Source organism: Coturnix japonica, chromosome 23 (genome assembly GCF_001577835.2).
Source record: "Coturnix japonica isolate 7356 chromosome 23, Coturnix japonica 2.1, whole genome shotgun sequence".
NCBI classification, from domain to species: domain Eukaryota; kingdom Metazoa; phylum Chordata; class Aves; order Galliformes; family Phasianidae; genus Coturnix; species Coturnix japonica.
Window position 1 is genome coordinate 1,318,988 of NC_029538.1, and position 21,389 is coordinate 1,340,376.

Consider the following 21,389-nt stretch of genomic DNA (forward strand, 5'->3'; position numbering starts at 1 on the left):
CAAACAACTCTAGCAACCTTTGAAACACTCTATAAGGCACTTCCTCCTCCTCAGCAGGGTCTGCGAGCACGAGGTTTGTGCAGAAGATGTAAATGCTGTCTAGTTCCATGCAACTGCCTGCTCTGAGTCTGCAGAAAGGAGCTGTTATTATCAGAGCTATGAACTGTAATGCTGAAGTTAAAGGCTGCACAGGAGAGCACACACACAAAGGTGGAAAGAAGCTGGGGAAGCAAGTTTAGCTTTGCCATCACCTGCCTTCCAAGTGGGTAACCATGCAGCACTAATGCCTGCAGAAAGAAATCTCTGAGTTCCATCAGAACAAGAAAATAAAGGGGAAAAATGCTTTCACACAGTGGGGGGAAGAATCAGGTCCTGCAGGGAGCACCGCAGTGTGTTGCTGAGGTCTCTACCCATGGTAACATTACCTGGCCAGCACAGCTCTGCAGAGAAGCAGGTAGGTTACACTGGGGCACAGTGAGCAAAACTGCACGCAGAGTAAAGACATTGATGCAAGAAGAGTTATACCAGCAAATCTCTGCTGGGAACAGTCACCCACCTCACTATGAGCTGTGCTGAGACAGCATCAGTGCATCCCTGCTGGGAGGGCACTGCTGGCAGAGCAATGAGAGCATCTGCCTGGTGCTGCTGTGTGAGCAACCTCACTCATGGTGTTGGTAAGGGTTCACTGCACAGCAGCAGCGTCCCATTGCTGCCCATGCTGCAAGAACTGCAAGCAAGCAAAAGCCCTTCTCATGGTGCACCCTGCTTGTAGGGACTGGGCTGTAGCAGCTCTCAACAAACCACTACATGCACATCCTTCAGTGTGAGCAAGAAATCCAGCACAGCCACCACGGTGTGATGGGGTGCAAAGGCTTTGTCAGAGCAATAGTGGGGAAGAGGAAGACAAAGGTGGGTGACTCAGGAGTGCATGATGTCCCTGCTCAGGAGGCAGGAGAGGGCTATACCAAACCTAAGAGAAGATAATGGATGGAAATGCAGTTCCAAATTAGTATTTCACATGAATGCACCACCATTCCCTGCTTGCATGGATTGGGAAATGGCCTGCCAGTATTTCTCCAGCATCCCAGGCCCACCCTTACATGAGTCCCGGGAGAGTCTGTATGACACAGGCTTGCAGGGCGGTTCTATCCCCCAATCCTGCCCAAGGAGTCAGCGTCTCAGATCCGGGGGGTGAACATGGTGGGGATGTGCCAACTTTGTGCTGAAGGCAGCCGGCCGCCTTCACACCGTATCTATGACATGTCACACCGTATCTATGACATGTCGCGACAACAGAGAGCCCCACCAGCTGCCGTATCGGACCGTGCTGGGATGGAGCGGCCAGGCCGGGCTTTGGGCAGAGCATTGTGCTGTCGGGGGCCGGGCAGCACCGCGCCGAGCCTCCAATGGGTGTTGGGGGGCCGGGCTGTGCGTTCCGCCCTGCCCGCTCCTCTATAAGTACAGGGAGCTGCTCGCCCTGCACAGAGCTGTGCCGAGCAGTGCGGTGTTGTCGGTGCTCGGAGCCGGTGGAGCCCCGGATCGGTGCGTACCCGGGCGGGCACAGCCGGGCTCCCCTCTGCGGCCCCGGGGCGGTGCGGAGGGGCGCCGCGGTTCGAGTCGCGCCGGGCTTTAACCGGCTGCGGGCGGGCGGGCTGCAGCTCGGCTCCATCACCCGGGGCGAAGGTGGGGGTTGCTTCGGGAGCCTCGGTGGAAGTCGTCTCGGACGGGAGTGGGAAGCGCTGCTGTCTGCGGGAGCCTTTCGCTGAGCCGCGTGTCGCCTTGCAGGGGCTCGGAGCTATGGCTGAACACATGATGATGTCCATGAGCCACGGTGGTACCGGGCTGCAGAGCTACCGGATGGGTGTGAGCGGGCTGCAGGGACCACCGCAGCATGGGCAGCATGTGCTGAGGACGCTACCTACAGCGGGGCAGATGATGCCGTATGGAGGGGCCGGAATGGATGGTGCGATGAGGCCCAGACCCAACCTCGGTGGGCAGATGAGCCACCACCAGATGCAGAATGCCATGATGTTCAATGGCCCGAACCAGCAGCAGCAGCAGTACATGGGGCCGGTGGGCACCCAGCAGCTCATGGCTAGTATGCACCTACAAAAACTCAACACCCAGTACCAGGGGCACCCGCTGGGCATGAGCAACGGGCCCATGGGAGCTGGTGCTCAGCAGTACAGAGTGGGGCCGAGCCAGCACCCAGGCATGCAGCACATGCCCTCACCAGCTCTGACCTTGAACGTTATGGACACTGATCTCATAGACGAGGAGGTTTTGACATCCCTTGTCCTGGAACTGGGGTTGGACCGGATTCAGGAGCTGCCAGAGCTGTTCTTGGGACAGAACGAGTTCGACTTCATTTCAGACTTTGTTAGCAAACAGCAACCCAGTGCCATCAGCTGTTGAGGGGCTTTGAGCTCCTCCTTGTGTCTTAGTGGTTTTGAGTTTGTTTCTGACTTCCTTCTCCACCTGCCGTCCTCCTCCCTTCCCCTGCCTTACCCTGTCTGGATTCCTGACCTCCCTAAAGAGACAATCATCGGACACTGGCTTGCAATGGATTGCTTTTCTCTTCTGTGTGTTTTTTCACTTGGGAGTTCATGGGGGTGGGGGGAAAGTGTGTACCCCAAACAGAGCAGATCAAGAGCTCTTGCTGTAGAGCTGCCTCTAAATAGCACTAACAGGATTTCTGGCTTAAATGGAAGTAATGGACTTACGACTTTCCACGACCAGGCTTTGAGCACAGGGAGCGGTGGGCAGCTGGCAGCCCTGATGGGAGCTGGATTTGCTCAAGGATTCTGCAGTGCCAGCAAAGTTAAAGGATCCCCAGAGAGAGAGGAGAGGATTGTCTCCCTGCTGCATGGTTTGAACCAGTTTGCCCTTGCAAACATGGGTGGGGTTAGATTATTTCTTGGGACTTTCTGCTGTGACAGTGAATAGGTTTCCAGCCGTGTCTCAGAAAGGGGCACTTCCCCTCCAGCAGGCTTTTTTTTTCCCCTACAAAATAAACTATGCCTTGGGGAAGGGTGTGCATAGGTGCCTAAACGTTCATCCCTGTGGAACTATGGGTCTCCAACATGTACAATTAGCAATGGACTGTAACAATTTACCCACTGTTAGAGGCTGATTCAGGCACGAGGCTTAAAGCTGCAGTTTAGCTCCACTTTTTTTCCACCTCTGAAACCAAATAAAAGACCGTGCAACTGTATATTCCAGAGCTAATCTTATTTATTTTTCCTATGATTATTTATTTGCAAAGGGCTCCTTTTGTTATTTGGCTTTGGGACTGCTGGGAAGGATGCGTGGAGAGCACTGCAGCTTTAAGATGCTGGCTTAAGGATAAAAAGAAAGCCTGGGATAGTTTTCAAGCTGCGCTTCAGGTGGTCAATGCAACCCAAGGTCTTTGTGCTGAGCACACAGGGCGGTGTAAATCTAACACCCTCGGAAAGCGATAAAGATGACTCGATTCCTAATTCCCTTACTTGGGGAAGGTGAACTGTTAAAAGCCGGTGGGGTTTTGTTTCGTCCGCTGTCTCTCGTTTCCAGGCTCTATGGAAAGCTGCCGGTAACTCTTAGTTGCTGCTGCCCCCTGCTGCTGACAACGGCCGAGAGAGAATGTAAGATGAACTTGCAAATAAAAGCTGAAACGTCTCTGGTGTTGCGTTTGTGTAGAGCTGTCTCTGCCATGGGTTGCAATGTGGAACACTGGGAAGAAGTGGTTTCGTTGCTGCTGTTTGGTGAATCCCATCACCACCAGCCTGACACCTGAATTGTAAGGGTTGTGTTTGGAGCTTAAAGATTGAAGTCAGTCCTCATAGTGTGGCTGGGAAGGTGAGGTGCTCTCTGGATTGAGGTGGAGGCTGCTGCTGACCCCATGATGCTCGCACAAATGCATGGGTTCTCCTTACTCTTCTTGCAGACCACATGCAGCTCCATCAGCTGAGTTACTCAGAGGCCTCTGCTGCTTTCTATGCCATAAAGGTCCTAAAAATCAAGGTGGCCTTTGGGATTTCCTTCTCTCCCAGAGCCGAGTTTCTTTCTTTCTGTATGGTTCCTAACCAGTCCTCTTGCACTGCAGGTATATTCCCAAGTGTCTCCTTGTAGCTGTGGATGCTGCTGTTCAAGTGGCTGAATAACTTTGGCCACGATTTGGATTAGTTCTTAGTGTGAGAGCTCCATTTGAGCTGTCTGCTTGGGGGCAGCAGGCTGTCAGAGACCTGCAGGAGCATTGCTTTCTCTGCACAGAGGCTGTAGTTAAGCAGCTAGAAGTTGACAGCTGGATTTGTTCCTCAGATCAGAAGAGCTGAACCTAAAATAAACAGGTGTATTATAGGATGTTGGTTGTGGCCGCGGGGGGAGCAGGCGGTGTGATGCACCGTTGTGGCTTGTAGGGTCACAGCTACAAAGCAGGGAACCACGTCCACCCTGCAGCTGAATGACAGTGTAATAACAGCTGGGGAGCCCTGAGGACAAAAGTAGCCTCTATGCAGGATGTGCTTTTGTCTCCGTCAAATGATGCTGTAGGCACCTCTACAAGAGTCCCTTGTCTTTGCTGGGGAAGAAGGAAGGTTCTCCCATCCCATTGCCTGCTCCTGATGGGGTGGCTGGGGCACTCCTGTCCTCTGTTATAATCCAAATAGGTTTTGTAGTTATACTCATGAAGACCAGGCCTCGAGGCAGGGAGTGTGTGTGTGAAAGTACAGAAAGAAAAGGCCTTTCTTTACACCTCTGTCCTCAGCCCACATGTCTGCAGGATGATGAAGTTTGCAGATAACGCACAGTGTGTCATGTATTTCTCCAGTGCTATAATTAGGACCGGCTGTTCTATTTTCCACTTATTCATCACAGAACTATAGGAAGATTTGAACTGAAAGGGACCTTTGGAGGTCACTGTTCAATCTGCTCCAACCAAGATTGGCTTCAGAGATAGGGCAGATTGCTCAGGGCCTTATCCAGCCAAATTCTGAAAGCCTCACAGAATGGCATCACTCCACATCCTTGTTTCAGTGCTGCACTGCTCTCATGTCTTTCCCAGTTTCTCCTATTTCAGTTGCTTGCTGGTTGATTCAAGCACTGACCACCTCTATAGAGACTCCAAAGGATAATATTGCATTTGTAGCAACTTTTGCATGGTATGGTGCTAATGTGACCTATGCAGCACAGAGTAGGGTGAGGAAGAGGAGCTGACACATCTTCAGTGTGCTGAAGGAGGGGGAGAGAAGAGGGTTTCTGCACTCAGGTCTCTGATCCAACCCACTGGGTTACTCTGTGGTCCATCTCTCAGCAGCACTTGTAAGATGGAGGTCCCTTCTGGGGTATGTAGTAGGTTATGGCACATTACAACACTCATAACTTTCAGATGCTGGTTTCAGGCTGCCGTTAGGTTGCTTCATAATTGCTACACCAAGGTATGGACCAAGTCCTGCTTTTCCTGTTTCAACTGTAAATGCAAAAGGCGGTTACAAGGCATTGTAGCAAAGTGAGAGAAGTTATGGCAAGCCATCCAAGTCCCATTGCCATTTGTGTGTGTGTATAGCTCAGAAGCGCTGGGACCTTTCAGTGCAAAGAGGGCTACGTTGCATCCTGAAGCCTCCGGATGAAAGATAATTTCCTTTCCAGATTTGCCAGAAATATCCCTGAGTTCACATTTCCAGGGAATTCTCCAAGTTCAGCCTGCTCCAAAAGCCTGTCTCTTATTCATGACCCATGAAGCACAGAGTGGGTGAGGAGACCTCAGTTCAACAGCTTTCTTGTCTTCTCCCACTCCGTTCTGTGAGCAGTGCCAAGAGCAAGCTGTGTTTGCAGAGGGGTCACAGTTAGATCAGGGAAGGAGCATTAGTTTTAATAATTAAACACAGCCTTCTTCAGTGTTTCTGATGAAAAGGTTTGTGGTGTCCCTGAGGAAGAGGAGCTCCGCAATGCCTCATAGAGCTGCTGGTCTGCTGGAGGGGCACAGGGCAGTGTTTCCCTATTGGGTGAAATTAAGTTGTGTTTCCAAAGTGTTTTTCAAAGCTGGCGGTGCTGCAGGGTGTCCCAGCAGATGGGCTGCAAGATCTGCTCTATTCACTTATGTCTGAAGGATCTGGAGGTGAATTCAAGGCAAGGAAAGTCGAGCTGCCAGAGTCCCTGCCCCCAGCTGTTTATAAATAGCACATCTCAGGAAAAGGCACTTTCCGTTGCAAAGAATAAAGAACATTCAGAGCTGAAAAGGCCTTCCTCATCTTTTCAGCATGTAAACTTCTGCATCTGCTTCAGTGTGCTCAGCTCCCAGGGCCCAGCAGGGTTGCAGGCAGGGGACACAGCTTCCTATCCTGCAGTTTGGCATGGCCAGCAGGCAGAGGGGAGGCTCCTTGCAGCACGATGCTTCTTGCAGCACGATGCTCCATCAGCTCCTTCATTTTTGCACTGCTGATCAGGGTTATGTGAGAACTCTGAAGAACTTGAGCGTGCTGGAGGAGTGCAAGGGGATGGCCTTGCATTAAAAGACCTTCCCATGCTTTCACAGATCACTGGAATGCAGGCTAAAATACATAGCATTGCAGGAGTAAGACAGAAAAAGAAAGAAAAGAGAGGTAAATCCTCTGTCATGGTGTGAGAGTGGCAACAAGACAGCTAGGAGAAAAGGATGGACTCTGCAGATCTTGCTCCAAGCAGAGCAGCTCAGCCCAAGGGCACCACATGGGAGCTTTAAGGACCCCAATGTAAGCCCAGGTATCTTGCAGGCTTCTCAATTAGAGGCGGTTTCTGAAGACCTTTCCCTTTCTGAAGGGCAGATCTGACACCCGGGGTCACTCAGAACACCCATAGGGTGCTGCTGCCTCCCGGTGGCCCTGGGAGAGCAGCACAGCCCAGCAGCAGCTGCTGGTCCTTTCAGATAGACAAAGTAATGTGTAAATGATCAGGTTCAGAAACACAGCTTTGTTAACTAAACAAACCGCAGGGCAGGGCTGTCCATTGATGAACACTAATAAGCTCAGTGATGTTGTTACAACTGATATCACTTCCATAGGAAAAATACATAATACAAGCTTTGCCAGTGTTGGTTCTTCCCTTTTGGCTGTATTTTCACATCCTGACAGCAGTTTGCTCAGTTGGTGTGTCTATAAGACACCCCATCAGTACAGATACTGCAATTCAACAGCTGCATTCAGTGACTCCATCCAGTGCCTGTGCTTTGTGAGGGGCCCCATCTGTCCATGGTCTTAATGTTGGGTCCATTGTGGATCCCCTTTATAGTGCTTATGGCAAAGCAATGGACATGCCAACATCCCAACCCCATCTGTCCATGGTCTTAATGTTGGTCCATTGTGGATCCCCTTATGGTAAAGCAATGGACATACCAACAGCTACACGCAGACAGCCCACATAAAGCACTGAGCTGCACCGAATCAAAACCGAACAGCTTAGAGTGCTGAAATCCCCGAATTGCTTCGAATTGTCCCCAAAATTCCCTCCCCGCAGCCAATCACAGCACGTATTGCGCCTACTGACAGCCAAGAAAACCAATAGCCGCCAAGTTTTCGCTTTTAGCCTGCGGAATGGCCAATGGGGAGAGCCAGACAGCGGCGAACCAGGCGTGAGTTTCATTCCTTCTATGAATCGAAACAGAAACTATCAGCGATGCTGCGGCAGCCCATGGAGCAGCCGCTGCTGCTGGCGGCTCCGGACGGGCCGGGGGGGGACATTCGGCTCTACCCCCGGGGTCTGGAGGCTCTGCGGGCTCTGTCCGCTCCATTGTACGTGGTGGCGGCGCTGGGGCCGCCCGACGGGGGCTCTGTGTTCCTTATGAACCAATTGGCAGGACCAGGCTGCAGTAAGGGAGCTGGGAGGAGGGAAGAGTGGGCGCAGCGAGGCCGGCGGAGCTCTGACCGCTCTTTCCCCGCTGCCCTACAGGCTTCCCCGGCAGCCCTGGGCTGTGGATGAGGAGATGCCCGCACCCGAAGTGGCCCGACCGGGAGCTGCTGCTGCTGCACGCCGGAGGGTTCCTCGGGGGAGAGGAACCGGAGGTAACAAGCGGGGTCCGGGGGGGGGGGCGGCCCCGATCCCCCACTGAGCGCCCCCCAATTCTCCCCCTTCCCTCCTCCCATAGGATGGCGCCGGGCTGCGGCTCTTCTTGCTGCAGCTATTGCTGGGCAGCGTGCTGGTGTATAGCAGTGGAGATGGCGGTGGTGACGCACAGGAACAGCTGGAGCTCCTCGCGTATCCTCTATGTTCAGGGTGCGGTTCGTTTCCCCGTTTCGGCTTTTGTTCGTTTGTTTTGCTGTTTTCCTTGACTACACAGCTACGCCCAGGAGGTGCCGCTTCGTCTGCGCCTGCTGGAGGAGGAGGAGGAGAACGAGGAGGATGAAGAAGATGAAATACGTCTGCTGCGCTTCGTGCTGCCGCCCTTCATCTGGAGCCTGCACAGCACAGCCCTGGCACCCGAGGAAGAGGCTGTGTTGGAGGCTGAGGACCACGAGCTGGAGCCAGCACTGGATAACCCGCAAGGTGCACTGCGTCCCCAGTCATCGTGTCCCCAGCCCCCATGTCTCTGTATCCCCACATTCTCACAGCCGCCTGTTCCACTCCTGTCCCCATGTCACCCAACTGTCCCTACAGGCCCCGTAGCACACTGTGTCCTCACGCTGTTCCCTGAGCAGAAGCTGTTCCGTGTGGCCGACAGCAATGCTGAGGGTCTAACCCAGCTCTGCACCCACCTGCTGGACTGCAAACCTAAAACAGAACCTGGAGGGGGGCAGGTGGGCGGTGCCTGTAAGTTGGGGGGTCCTGAGGGTTGATGGGGGTGATGCAGTGGGGACCCCCTCTAAGGATGCTGTGTCCCCAGATCTGGCTGCGCTGGCAGAGCGAGTGGTGGATGCAATGCAAAGGGATGCAGTGCTGCGGGTTGGGCGGCTCTGCCGGGAGGCCAAGAAGATGGCACAGCAGGTACATGGGGGGCACACGCTGTGATGTCCTCAAGTCCCCACACCACATTGTCTCCATGTTCCCGTGACCTGACACCACGTCGTCTCTGTGTTCCCACACTGTGCTGTCCCCACGCAGGAAACTGGTAACAAGTGGCCTAAGAGGGGCTCCAGCTTTTGGCAAGGTGACACTTTCCTGAGGAGCAATGACACCAGTGATGCTATCCCACAGCATGGTGACATCCCCCAGGCCAGCACCTCCCCATGGCACACTGACACCACCCTACAACAGGAGGATGTGGCACCGTCCCCCCACCCACTGTTCCCGATGCCAGCCCCACTTTGCCTGGTGTACAACAATGGCAGCAACCAACTGTCACTCAACCCCAGAGCACTGGCAGTGCTGCGTGGTGTCACCCAGCCCCTGGTGGTGGTGGCCATCGCTGGGCTGTACCGCACCGGGAAGTCCTTCCTGATGAACCGGCTGGCAGAGCGGCGTACTGGTGAGCTGGTGGGAGGGAACCACATCCATTTTGGGGCATGTTTTGAGGAGTTTGGGGTTTTCTGATGGTTCTTTGCTTACAGGTTTCCCACTAGGCCCCACAGTGCGAGCAGAGACCAAGGGTATCTGGATGTGGTGCTTGCCGCACCCACGCCAGGCTGGTGTGGCACTGGTGCTGCTGGACACTGAGGGGCAGGAAGACCCCAACAAGGTGAGTGCCAGGGGTAAGCAGCCCCAGGTCCCCTCAGAGCTCCCTGAGCCCTCATAAACCCAACTGTATGTGCAGGGTGACAACAACAACGATGCCTGGATCTTTACACTGACGCTGCTGCTCTCCAGCACTCTGGTGTACAACAGCATGCACACCATCGACCAGCAGGGGCTGGATCAGCTGCGGTATGGGGATGAGTGGGAGGGCGGTGACACAGTGATGTGTTCCCATGGTGGTGACAGCATTCACATGGTGACAGTGCTGATGTGGGTCCTGCAGGCTGGTGACAGAGCTGACGAATCACATACGCGTGCGGGTGGAGGATGCAGATCCAGCAGCTGAGTTCAGCCGCGTCTTCCCCAGCTTTGTCTGGACTGTGCGTGACTTCACACTGCAGCTACGGGATGGCGAGCGACTGCTGACTGAGGATGAATACCTGGAGGATGCTCTGCGCTTAAAGCCCGGTACAGTCATCACCGTGTGTTACCATATGTCCCTATGGGGGGTGGCACCTTGCTGATGACGTTGGCAATGCAGGGCACGGGCGCAAGGTGCAGGAGTACAATGAGACACGGCGCTGCCTGTGTGACTTCTTCATACACCGCAAGCTGTTTGTGCTGGAGAGGCCGACGTCTGAGGCAAACCTGGCACGGCTGGAGGAGCTGCGGGAGGATGAACTGCAGCCACGCTTCCGACAACAGGCGGATGCCTTCTGCAAATACATCTGGGAGAAGGCGCCGGTGAAGGAGCTGCCAGGCGGGCGCCAGGTGACGGGCACCAGTGAGTGGTGGTGGCATGAGGATGGGGTGGCACGTGGGTGTGATGTGTCTCATTGGTGGTGTCTCCCGCAGTGCTGGCTTCCTTGGCAGAGAAATATGTGGCTACCATTGCAAAAGGTGAAGTGCCTTGTGTGGAGAGCGCGGTGACGGCGCTGGCAAGGACTGAAAACACTGCAGCAGTGGCAGCAGCGGTAGCTGAATACAAGAAGGGCATGGAGAAGGACCTGGTGCTGCCCACAGACTCGCGTGCCACGCTGATAGATGTGCACCAGCGCTGGGAGCGCCACGCCATCACCCTCTTCTTGTCCCGTGCCTTTGCTGACAACGAGCGCACCTACCAGTGTCAGCTGATGGTGAGTCACTGTCACGCTGTGGGGTTCTGGGGGTGATTTCAGTTCGATTCAGACCTGTTTTGGTGGTGCAGCGAGACCTGGAGGCAGCCAAGGAGGAGTTCTGCTTAAGCAATGAGAAGGCATCGGAGAAGCGTTGCCAGGAGGTGCTGAAGAACCTGTGGCAGGACGTGGAGCTCCGCATACATTGTGGGGACTACGCAGCACCGGGTGGTGCACAGCGGTTCCAGGATGATCTGTGCAGTGTGCTGGATGAGTACCGGCAGTGGCCTGAAAAGGGTATTAAGGTGAGTGGGGTGTGATGGAGCCTGGTGTGGTGGTGCAGGCGGTGCCTCATAGCTGTACCATCAGGCAGATGCAGTGCTGGAGGTGTTCCTGCGGGAGAAGGAGCCGCTGGCACAAATGCTGCATGCTACCGATGCATGGCTGGTGATGACGGAGCAGCAGCGGGAGGCAGCTGCAGCCAAGGAGGCAGCAGCCAGGGATGCAGAGATGTCATGCCTGAAGGAGCAGCAGCGCAGCCTGGAGGAGAACTGCAGGCAGCTGGAGCAGCGACTGCTGGAGGAGCAGCGCCTGCGGCTGAAGGAGCAGGACCGCATGCTGGAGCACCGCCTGAAGGTGAGCACTGTGCCAGCATTGCATGGTGGAACCAGCATGTTGTGGCTGTATGGTGTTGTGCAGTGGTACCAGCGCGCTGTGGATGCATTGTGGCATCGTGCAGTGGTACTAGCAGCACTATCTGTCCCACAGGAACATCGGAGGCTGATGGAGGAGGGTTACGAGCGTGAGGCAAAGGCAGCAGAGCGGCAGATTGAGCGGCTGCAGGAGGAGAAGAAGAAAATTAAGAAACGCTCATGGATCGGGTCAGCTGTGAGCCTCCTGGGCAATGTGGCTTCACTCTTCCTGCCTGGTGTGGTCGGCAAAGTAGTGGGTATTGCCAGCAATGCAGTGCAGCACCTGTTCTAGCCCAGCCATCCATCCCTGTGTCCTGGTTTCAGCTGCGACGGCATTGAATTTTCCTTCATTGCATTTGGTTTGATGTTATGTTTTGGCTTTAGGAGAAAAACAGTATTGATAACAAAGTGCCATTTTAGTTGCTGCCGAGCAGTTCTGTACAGAGCCAAGAACATTTCAGTTTCTCAGCTTCTCCTTCTACCTTGCCAATGAGGAGGGCTGAGGGATACAAGGAGTTGAGAGGGGACAGAACTGAGATACCTAACCTAAACTGGCCAAAGGAATATACCATACCATGTGTTATGAGCTTGATAATTGCTACTTATTGTGGTATTTTTGGCACAGATATACCAGTGTTTTTTTGGAACAACATCATTTAGCACTTTACTTGCTATTTACGTGTCTGTCACGTTGTTTACCATCTCTAGGAGTGGGACTGAAGATGTCATTTTGCTGTGCCTTATGATCTTGACTTTCAATATGTTAAAACTGCTGATTGAGAAACTAACATGGTATTTGTGTTCAACATAGTAATGATCTTTGCACTATGAGACCTGTACCTTGGATGCTATCAGTAATTACACTTCGCTCTGTCTCCTCGTGGCACCACCTTGTGGCACTTTCCACCCAGGGACCCAAGCTGGCCAAAGGGATGTTCCATACCATAGGACATCATACAGAAGGGCACATGATAAAGTGTGGGGTGTTTGTTTCTACCCCACAGCACTACAGGAGGTGGTCCAGCCCCTGGTGGTGGTGGCCATTAGGAGCCTTATCACAGCGGCAAATCCTTCCTGATGAACCACCTGGCCAGCCTCAACCAGGGCTCCCTGTCCATTTTGGGAACCTGTGGGGGGCATTCTGGTGCAATTCTGATGGCAACAGCCACAAAAATGCCTGGATCTTCATGCTGGCACTGCTGCTCTCCAGCACCTGGTGTAACAAAGCCTGGGCATCATTGACCAGCAGGGGCAGGAGAAGCTGCAGTATCCCATAGGGGGTTGAATGGAACTGGGGGAACAGTGGTGAAACCATGAGATTTGTGGCAAAGGGGGGTTGGGTCAAAGCTGGGGGATTTGGGATGAAACAGGGTTATGGGGTGACACGGGACTCGGGGCAAAGCTGGAGGATTCAGAGCAAGACGGGGATTTGAGCAATGCAGTACTTGAGGTGGAGCTGTGGGATTTAGGACTTGACTTGGGATGATACTGGGGGATATGGGATAAAGCTGAAGGATTGGAGCAATGTGAGACTTGGGGCGAAGCCGTGGGATTTGGGTAATGCAGTACATTACAATACAGTAAAGCTGTAGGATTTAGAGCAATGTGGGACTTGAGTTGAAGCTGTGGGATCTGAGGTGGAAGGAGGGATTTGAGGCAATGCTAGATTTGGGGTGAAGCTGTGGGATTTGAGTAAAAGGGGATTTGGGGAACCTTGTATTTAAAGGTAACGCAGACTTGATGGGGTGACGGGGAATTTAGGGTGAAAATTTGGGATTTGGGAGATGTTGAATTTGGGGGCAGGATGCAGAACTGTGGGTGAAAGTGTGGGACAGTGCGAGACTTCACCTCAGTACCAAATGGAGTCTCACCCTGAGGCAACCCCAGTGCCACTTTTGGGGGCAGATTTTACTTTGGTGTGTAGCAATCCCACTCTGGGGTGAGTTTATAATGACAGCAGGACAGGGCTGGGTCAGATTAGGCCCATGTTCTGGTTCATGCGGCCTCCATCCCTTTCTAAGGCGGGCTCCCGTCATCATGGCAACCAAAGGCCTCGACCGCGCATGCGCAGGCCTCGTCCCCTCGCTTTAGGGCGGGCGCTCGGTCAGCAGCGGTGGCGCATGCGCAGAGAGCGGCGGGGTGCTGGCAGCCGGGCCCGGAGGAGCCGTCACTCAGCCGGTCATGTCGTACGGGCCGCTGGATCCATATCGGGCCGGAGCGACGGCCCCGCCGAGGGATTTTAGTGGAATCATACAAACATGCAGCGCCAACGTGCAGCGCATCGCTCAGTACAGTGAGTAGCGGCGGGCAGGGCCGCGGTGGGAGCTGCTGAGGGCCCGGGGTGAGGCGGGGCTCCATTGCTGCCTGTGACAGCGGAGGGATGGCTGGGGAAACAGCATCTGTGCTGCTGAGAGGAGTGAATGTCATAAAGCTTTCTCTCCTCCTCTCTTTTTCGCTTCCTCCTTTAATTAGTTCAGCTCCTCTTAGGATGCTATGGCCGGGTCTCATGCCCAGCAGCCGCCCTTTCCCGGTGTGCTGCCAATTGGAGGTGAAACAAGTGTCTTACAGCTTCAGTCAGGGTGGGTGGGAGCACACAGAGCAGCTGACTTACCATTACAGTCATTAACTGTACTGTGTGTTTGATAAAGGGCCTGAGGAGAAGAGAAACTGAAGCCTTGAGCACTTCCTTATTTCTCTTTCCCTATAGGGGAAAATCAGCTGCCTTTAGAACAGTGTTAAGTGGTTCTTCTTGGTCTTGCCTTGCTGCTTGAGGGAGCAGGAGAATTGCTAGGAGCCCACCAGGTGGACTTTTGTCCTACACGATGCTCCCAGCATCTCTTACTGACGTTAAAGAGCGTGAAGCTGCAGAATACAGCGAGTCAGCTGGCTCATCTGTTCAGACATTCCCTTCTGAGGCTGGGAAGGGGTGGTTACCTTGCAGGTATATTAACAGTTTAATGGGGATGTTGAAATGCAGAGTCTAAGTGTTGTGTTATCAGCTTGAGTTAAGCAAAATGTTGAGAGAGGTCCTTCACTGGAGAAGCTTTCTAGCTTAAAGTAGGGATAAAATACACTAGAACTCATATTAATCTTGTGGTCTCTTTGTCTTCAGCTGCTCAGATAAAGAATTTGATGAGCCAGCTGGGAACCAAGCAGGACTCCAGCAAACTGCAGGAAAACTTGTAAGTATGAATTGGATAAACACTGTTTAGGCTCTTTTATTTTCACCTTTATTCTTAGAAGGAGGGAGTTACTTTGGAGAGATGCTTTACTGCATAAACTTAATATAAACTTAATTGTATGTGAATGGCTTCCTGTGTTGTGATGCTAATGGAAGTGTTGCTTCAGTAGATCCTTTGCACCAGCAGCTTTGAATCACAACCTTGTTGGAAAACATAAGAGCTGGAAGACTGGGGAAGGCCTTGCATTTCCCAGAGCTGAATCTGTATCATTCTTCTCTGTGAAGTTTCATGGATCTGCAGGAATTCAGTATCTGAGTTCTTAAAGATGTTTGAGCTCAGAAACCTTACTTGGTCTTTATTGCAAAGATTGAAATGCTTGGGTTGCTTTTTGGAAGAAACCTGTGTAACTATTTCTGAACTATTGTTTTAGACAACAGCTACAGCACTCTGCAAACAGCTTGGCCAAAGCGACCAATGAGTATCTCAAAGAACTGGGATCTCTACCACTTCCTCTGTCTGCTTCTGAACAGGTATGCAGGTAGAATTTTCTAGAGCTTTCTTTAGTTGCTTACTTGATAAGCTGGCTTAGAGTGCAATTTCACGGAGCTTAAACTGGCACAGCTGAAGATACAGCAGCTTTCTGCAATGAAAGCAGTTGTTGAAGTGGGAAGACGAACTCAGTCAGCTACATCCTGACTGTATGATGCTGAGGGGGAATCATTTATCAGCAGCAGATAGCTCTAAAACTTTGGGGAAAGCTGAGTATGTAGTTCTATTTCTGAGAAAATAATCTTGTTTACAGAGCAATCTGGTGATGCGAGACCATGTTTTAGGATAAAAACTCAGTGCAAGCTGAATGTCAGTATGAATTGTAATTACATCAAAAAAACTTTTCCTTCCACGGGATTTATGGCCTGAACTGAAGGTGGGGGAGGGAAGGAGCTGACTCAGGTTACTCACATTTAAAGAAACCTGCTGAGGTGACTTTGTCTCTGGCAAAACAGTCTTTCAGGGCATCCCTTCCTGTGGGGAAGGGAAGGGATGGGCCTCTGCCTTTGGAGTCTTCTGTCTCCACTTTAAATCACTGCCACAATACTGATTTACCTGCTCCTGTGATACTGTTATGGGATGATCTGTGGATATGGGTCAGCAGATGTTGTCTTAGTAGATCCAATTCTCTATCTAAAGGTTTAAATACCAGTTGTAAATACGGCAGTGTTTCGTGTATTTGTTCAGAAAGTGTTTTTCAGTTAATCTCACTCTGGTAAGCAAAGTCCATGTTGCTGAATGTGGCAGTGACTTCTGTAAGTGAGTGAAGCTGAAGAATTTCTGTAGTGGAAAATCAACTGTAAGAATCAGCTGTAGTACTGACTGTCCTTGGGTCAAGTCTTTTTCTCAGCTACTTGTTTCCCATGTACTGGATGTCACAACCTTCAAAGGGGACATGCCAGGGAAACATGCACAGGGCAGTTCCACAGTAGGTAGAGCATAGAGCATTTGGTATAACATGAAAGTGTGATGGGCTTTTTTTTCTCCTGTTTCTACCCCAGAATGCTGGGAAGATCACTTACATGTTAGCATTTACTTTTCATTTTATGTTTTGGAGAGTCTGATGGTTACAGTAACACGAATGGTAATATCTGAACGTTTGTTTTTGTTTCTTTAGCGTCAACAGAGGCTTCAGAAAGAACGTTTAATGAATGATTTCTCTGCAGCCTTAAATAATTTCCAGGCAGTACAGAGGCAAGTGTCAGAGAAGGAAAAAGAGACTGTAGCAAGGGCAAGAGCTGGCTCCCGTATCTCTGTAAGTATTTGTAGGCATTCTGTTGTGATATGGTGGACTACAAATCATTTTGGAGATCTTGTCTTTGCCCACTGGCTTCATGGTTGTCTACTGATGCATTACTGATCACAAATGAGGCCTCAGTAGGTTGTTTTGCTGTTCCAGATGTTGTAATTAGTAGGCACACATCTTGATATGCTGATGATACATCAGTGATCTGAGTAAATAGACTCTTGTCTTTGCCTTTCAGCTGCCTCTGATTTGCTGAGACAGTCTGAATTTAAGTCTGAAGATGAATCTAAATCTGGTCTAAATTCCCTTAGGTTAAATCTGAAAGTTGAAGAGACAATGCTGTCTCTGGACAGCAAATGCCTTTTTCTTCAGTATATTCCTGTTGATTTTGCTTGTTGGTAGTTCTGCTGATCTGAAATATTAACACCTCATTTATCTATTCCAGGCTGATGAGCGGTTCAGAGAAGAACAGCTTGTTTCATTTGATAGGTAAAGAATTGCATTCTTGCATTCTCGGGGCACACTCTTAACCTATGTGTAATTAAAATTGTTATAGATATATTGTATCTTGGACAACTCTTTTATAGCTGAATGAAAAACAGAAGGATGCTATGCAGCTATTACAGTGCTAATACACAGCATTTAGGAAAAGAAATGCATGACAGTATTTGACCCTGTTGAAATGTAGGCTGTCCCACTGGGAATAGTTCAGTCTCTGTTATATGATAATTGGCCCTCCTGGTGTTCTGGACTGTGAGCACAAGATTACCAGACGTATTTTCTGTCACATAACTCTTTCCACAAGAAAAACTCTTTACTTCTTTTATGAGTTTGGGTGTTATCTATGAGCCCAGATGGAGCCATTGTAAAGCAGTGGATGAGGCTGCTCTAAACTTGGAAGAAATAACAAATTGATACCAGAACATGCGTAGTCTACATCGATATAAAATATCAGACATATATATAGATTCTGCGGTAACTTTGTGCCTGCATAGCAGATGAGTTTGCAGAATGTTGCATCAGCTCTACAGTGTGAGTCAAGTGAACTCAAGACACTGCAGAAGCATTTGTGATTACTGTGTCAGTTTCCACTATGCATGCCTGAGAAATAGAGGATGAAGTATGTAGGCCTTATCTGTATAAACCTTGCAATGTTCTAACTCGAGGCACCTATCTGAAATGTCTCATCCATCCTCTCCTGATCAGTTGTTTGGTGTGTGTCCCCCTTTGTTAGTCCTGAGGTTCCACGTGCTGAGTCAGAAGTGAAAGCCCTATTTTGTTCAGTCATAAAGATGCTGTGATGAGTTTGAAGTCTTGCTCACTATTGCATGGGGTGCCACATAAATACCTGTTCATGCAGAGGCCCTCATCTCAGTGAGATGCAGTATCGTGCAGCAACTACTTTGCATTTAAAATTGTTCTTATGTGCTGCACATCAGAAACTTGTGCCCTAAACACCTGAAGATTCTCCTGTCAACTCAGCTGAATTCCTGAATGTCTCTGCTGTATCCCATCTAGTCAAGTAGTTTATTGTCATTTCTTTTTGCACTTGGAGCCTTTGGAACTTACTACGTAGAGTTATGTCACAACGTGCCTGTTGGGTATATTACAGTGCTTTCAGATACGTTTGCCTCCGAGAAGAAGAGGGAGATATTACCCTAGAAGAACTCTTTTGTGCTGGACACATAGATGACTTTGTACTATTGGTACTGCCTTCACTGTAATCAGTGTGTGTAACTTACGTGGCAGTTATGAAGTACTGTCATCAGGGTAGGTGTGCAGAGATTTTTCTAAACATCTCTCTTGATGTGTGACTTTAATTTGTAGTTCTTGCTAAATTAATGAATTAACATACTAAACCCTTTCTTCGTATCCCCAAATGGCAGATAGCAAGTGAGAATCTTAGAGCCAGGATGCTTGTCAGGTGTTCTTTTGATCTGATAATGTTGTGCTTGCAGGCTGCTCTCCATCAAGACTTTCACCCTGGTTGATTCCCCCCTTTTTGTGGGGGATGGTGAGAGGAAAGGAAGGTACAGATATTCTTAAAAAACAAACTTAAAAAAAAAAAAAACCAACCTGAAATGAGGTCTGTTCTATAATGCTATAGGTAATGGTCACATCCTAGCACAAACTATCCTATGCATGTACTGCTTTTCAGTTTCCTCACTTCTCTTGGTCTGTCCCCATTATTGTTCTCATTTGTAATTGTTGCCATAAGCCTGTAGTTGCAAGACTGGTGTTCTGTAGGAATCTTTTCAGCTTTAACATGCTGGTGATTCAGTGTAATTATAGTGAGAAAATATGCCTGTGCTGAAAGAAACAGTGTTTTACTATCCTTCCTTCCCTTCACAGTGGTGAAGACTGGAACCAAATGCAGTCTCAAGAAGAAGATGTGGCGATAACTGAACAGGATCTTGAACTTATTAAAGAAAGAGAAACGGCAATCAGGCAATTAGAGGTGAAGAGTAGATCCTGCGCTTATGTTAACATATAGTTAACAATATTAGGGTAGAAACCAAAGAATTCATGCAGTGCTATCTAATGGGATGGGCTGAGGAGACCTGAAGGTGAAGGAACAGTTCCTTGTAGAGAGGATTGATTCCAAGATAAATCTCCCTGCTCCAGTTTAAGGAGACTAGGTATATTTTCCTTCAGTGTTCACTGGTGGTCCTTCAGAGATGGTAGGAGTAACTCGTGACAGTGTTCATCTCAATTCCCTGCTCTGTTAGTTGCTAGTGGCATGGAAAAAATAATGAGCAGTGGGAATATTGCAAGCTCTTATGTTAATCCCAAGTTCCATCAATAGCAACATCAAGTCACCTGAGTCAGTGAGTGATGGCATCTATTCAGTTATTTCTAGTGGTGTGTTCTGAAGAGGCACTAAGAATTAGGCTGCAAAAGAACTGTAACCAGTGTTTTGTATAACTTGTCAAACTTGTCTTCAGGCCGACATTTTGGATGTCAATCAGATATTTAAGGATTTAGCCATGATGATTCATGACCAAGGAGATATGATTGGTAAGTGTGTTTGGATAAGGAGCTTCTTTTCTAGTTCAGCTGCACTTTCTTTCTGTGTAGTTCAATTTTTCTGATATTTTGTACAAAAAATGTTGTATTTATTTTATTTTAAGCACCAGAAGTCTGAATTGTTTTACAAGTTCTCTGTTTTTTTCCACAGATAGCATAGAGGCAAATGTGGAAAGTGCAGAAGTTCATGTGGAAAGAGCCAGTGAGCAGTTACAGAGAGCTGCCTATTATCAGGTAAATTATGTATGCTTGTATTATTGTAAATGTACAATCAAGTACAGTAACTGTATGCTACATCATTTAAGCTGTAGAAATGCAGTACTATCTCTGCATCAAACTACAGGAGGGATTGTTTTCATTTGTTTTACCTGGAAAATCCAGATAGTTGGAGAGGTTTAGCTTTCCTTTGCAGCCTTGGTGGCAGACCTTTGCATGAAATGTATATTAGGTGGTGTCGGCTTCCCTATTTGTAGTTATCTTGAAGTAAAGCCTTGAATTTGCCTTAAAATGTAACAAATTCTGCTAGCTTTGACTTAATTGGATTTCTTAGACCTAAAACTAAACCTTCAGTTGTGGCATATGCTGTTTAAAGACCTTGTGAAATTGCGTACTTGGTACTTCCCTTGAATAATGACAGGTATTGAGTGCTCTGGTTCACCATACTTAGCAACACAAGCTGCCAAACTTGCTTTTTCTTCCTCATCTGCTCATGGTATCAGTGGCTTTTTCTTCTTCTTTCTTTAGAAGAAATCCCGTAAGAAGATCTGCATCCTGATTCTTGGTCTTGCTGTGGCTTCTATACTCGTAGGATTAATTATCTGGTGGGCAAGAGGGTGAAATCTTCACATGGATTCTTGTCTCATTGCTGAGAATATTTTCCCCCAGCACGAAAAGGCAGACTAGTTTTGGAAATGAAACCACCCTGAGAGAGCACAAGCTGGAACTACTTCTAGTAATAGTTATTAGCAACTAATGTGCAGACAACTAGTATTTGGAATTAGTGAACCATGGAGACAGTATTTATCAGTTTATATACAAATTATATTGTTTTATGTAACTAACATCTCGTGGTTTTGCTTTCTGTAATGTATTATTCCCTGTCCCGACTGTATGCTGAAGTGTGATCGATAATTGGAGATGTCTTGTTTCACTTGACAAGTGGCAGACATTGAACTTTTTATATGTACAGATAACTTTGTTGGACTGGAATAAGAACGACATTCAAAGAGGGCACAACACTAACTTTCATTACCTTAATCCAGCAGTTTCTCAAGTCTCTGGTATCTGCCCCATGGTTTTATTAGTCTCTGGGTGGCTGTGGTTCTAAATTTGATTGAAAAGATGCCACTGCAGATCTGAAAAGCAAGAAGTATGCATGGGTGATAGATGGAACAAGTGTGCTCAGGAACCGGTCACTTTAGCCTTGAGACTCATTGCTTTTATTAATTTTTGTGCATGGTTGGGGTTGTTTTGGTTTATTTTAATGCACCGGTTGAGTACTGTAAGTCCTGTAAGTCTAAGGACACCCAATCTAGCAGTGCAATGTCATTGAAGAAATGAGCTGATGGTTTATCATTGGATGAATAAATCTCTTCCATTTTTGGTTCTCAAAGCACTAAAACACAAAGCTGAGCTCCCCACTTTGTAGCCCTGAACTGACACGCACTGAGGGATCAGCAGTCTGTCCGGTATCGTGTGGTAAATGCATCATACTGACCCATTTTGTATCTAACCCTTTATTCCACGTCTCCTGCGTAATAAAATACATGTGAAAGCTGGGAAGGGGGAGGGGTGTTCTCCCAATAAATTGCACATTGGTTTGCACTACTTACGCCATCATTCCATCTAATAACTATCAATAAACACTTTTAAAGGCCTTTGTCGGAGCTTCTTTATTTTGCAAGATTAAACAGCGATAGAATCAGGTTCCTCTAAGCCCCGCTCTGTGGAGAAGCTCGTT

At 49.3% G+C, this 21,389-nt stretch overlaps 3 protein-coding genes across 4 annotated transcripts; all 3 read left to right on the forward strand.

Annotated features, from left to right (window-relative positions):
- The first annotated feature begins 1,435 nt into the window (after positions 1-1,435).
- CITED4 (Cbp/p300 interacting transactivator with Glu/Asp rich carboxy-terminal domain 4) lies at positions 1,436-3,657 on the forward strand. The gene is made up of 2 exons (XM_015883728.2): positions 1,436-1,542; positions 1,786-3,657. The coding sequence occupies exon 2, from the start codon at positions 1,798-1,800 to the stop codon at positions 2,413-2,415; it is 618 nt and encodes a 205-aa protein (XP_015739214.1). The 5' UTR covers positions 1,436-1,542; positions 1,786-1,797; the 3' UTR covers positions 2,416-3,657.
- A 3,941-nt stretch (positions 3,658-7,598) lies between these two features.
- Positions 7,599-12,311, forward strand: LOC107323924 (guanylate-binding protein 1-like). Its single transcript, XM_015883489.2, has 15 exons — positions 7,599-7,819; positions 7,900-8,012; positions 8,096-8,205; positions 8,288-8,493; positions 8,605-8,757; positions 8,831-8,931; positions 9,049-9,412; positions 9,495-9,622; positions 9,698-9,807; positions 9,902-10,086; positions 10,160-10,402; positions 10,474-10,754; positions 10,826-11,038; positions 11,103-11,369; positions 11,502-12,311. Exons 1-15 carry the CDS (start codon positions 7,627-7,629, stop codon positions 11,715-11,717), a joined length of 2,883 nt encoding a protein of 960 aa, XP_015738975.1. The 5' UTR covers positions 7,599-7,626; the 3' UTR covers positions 11,718-12,311.
- Positions 12,312-13,530: 1,219 nt separating this feature from the next.
- Positions 13,531-21,306, forward strand: STX12 (syntaxin 12). 2 transcript variants are annotated; one of them, XM_015883494.2, is made up of 10 exons: positions 13,531-13,718; positions 14,538-14,607; positions 15,038-15,137; positions 16,274-16,411; positions 16,848-16,891; positions 18,361-18,432; positions 18,755-18,860; positions 19,348-19,420; positions 19,581-19,663; positions 20,174-21,306. In XM_015883494.2, exons 1-10 carry the CDS (start codon positions 13,607-13,609, stop codon positions 20,264-20,266), a joined length of 891 nt encoding a protein of 296 aa, XP_015738980.1. In that variant the 5' UTR covers positions 13,531-13,606; the 3' UTR covers positions 20,267-21,306. The 2 variants fall into 2 exon arrangements, with proteins under 2 accessions (XP_015738980.1, XP_015738981.1); XM_015883495.2 differs by lacking the exon at positions 18,361-18,432 and having other exon boundaries at positions 13,532-13,718.
- Positions 21,307-21,389: the final 83 nt, after the last annotated feature.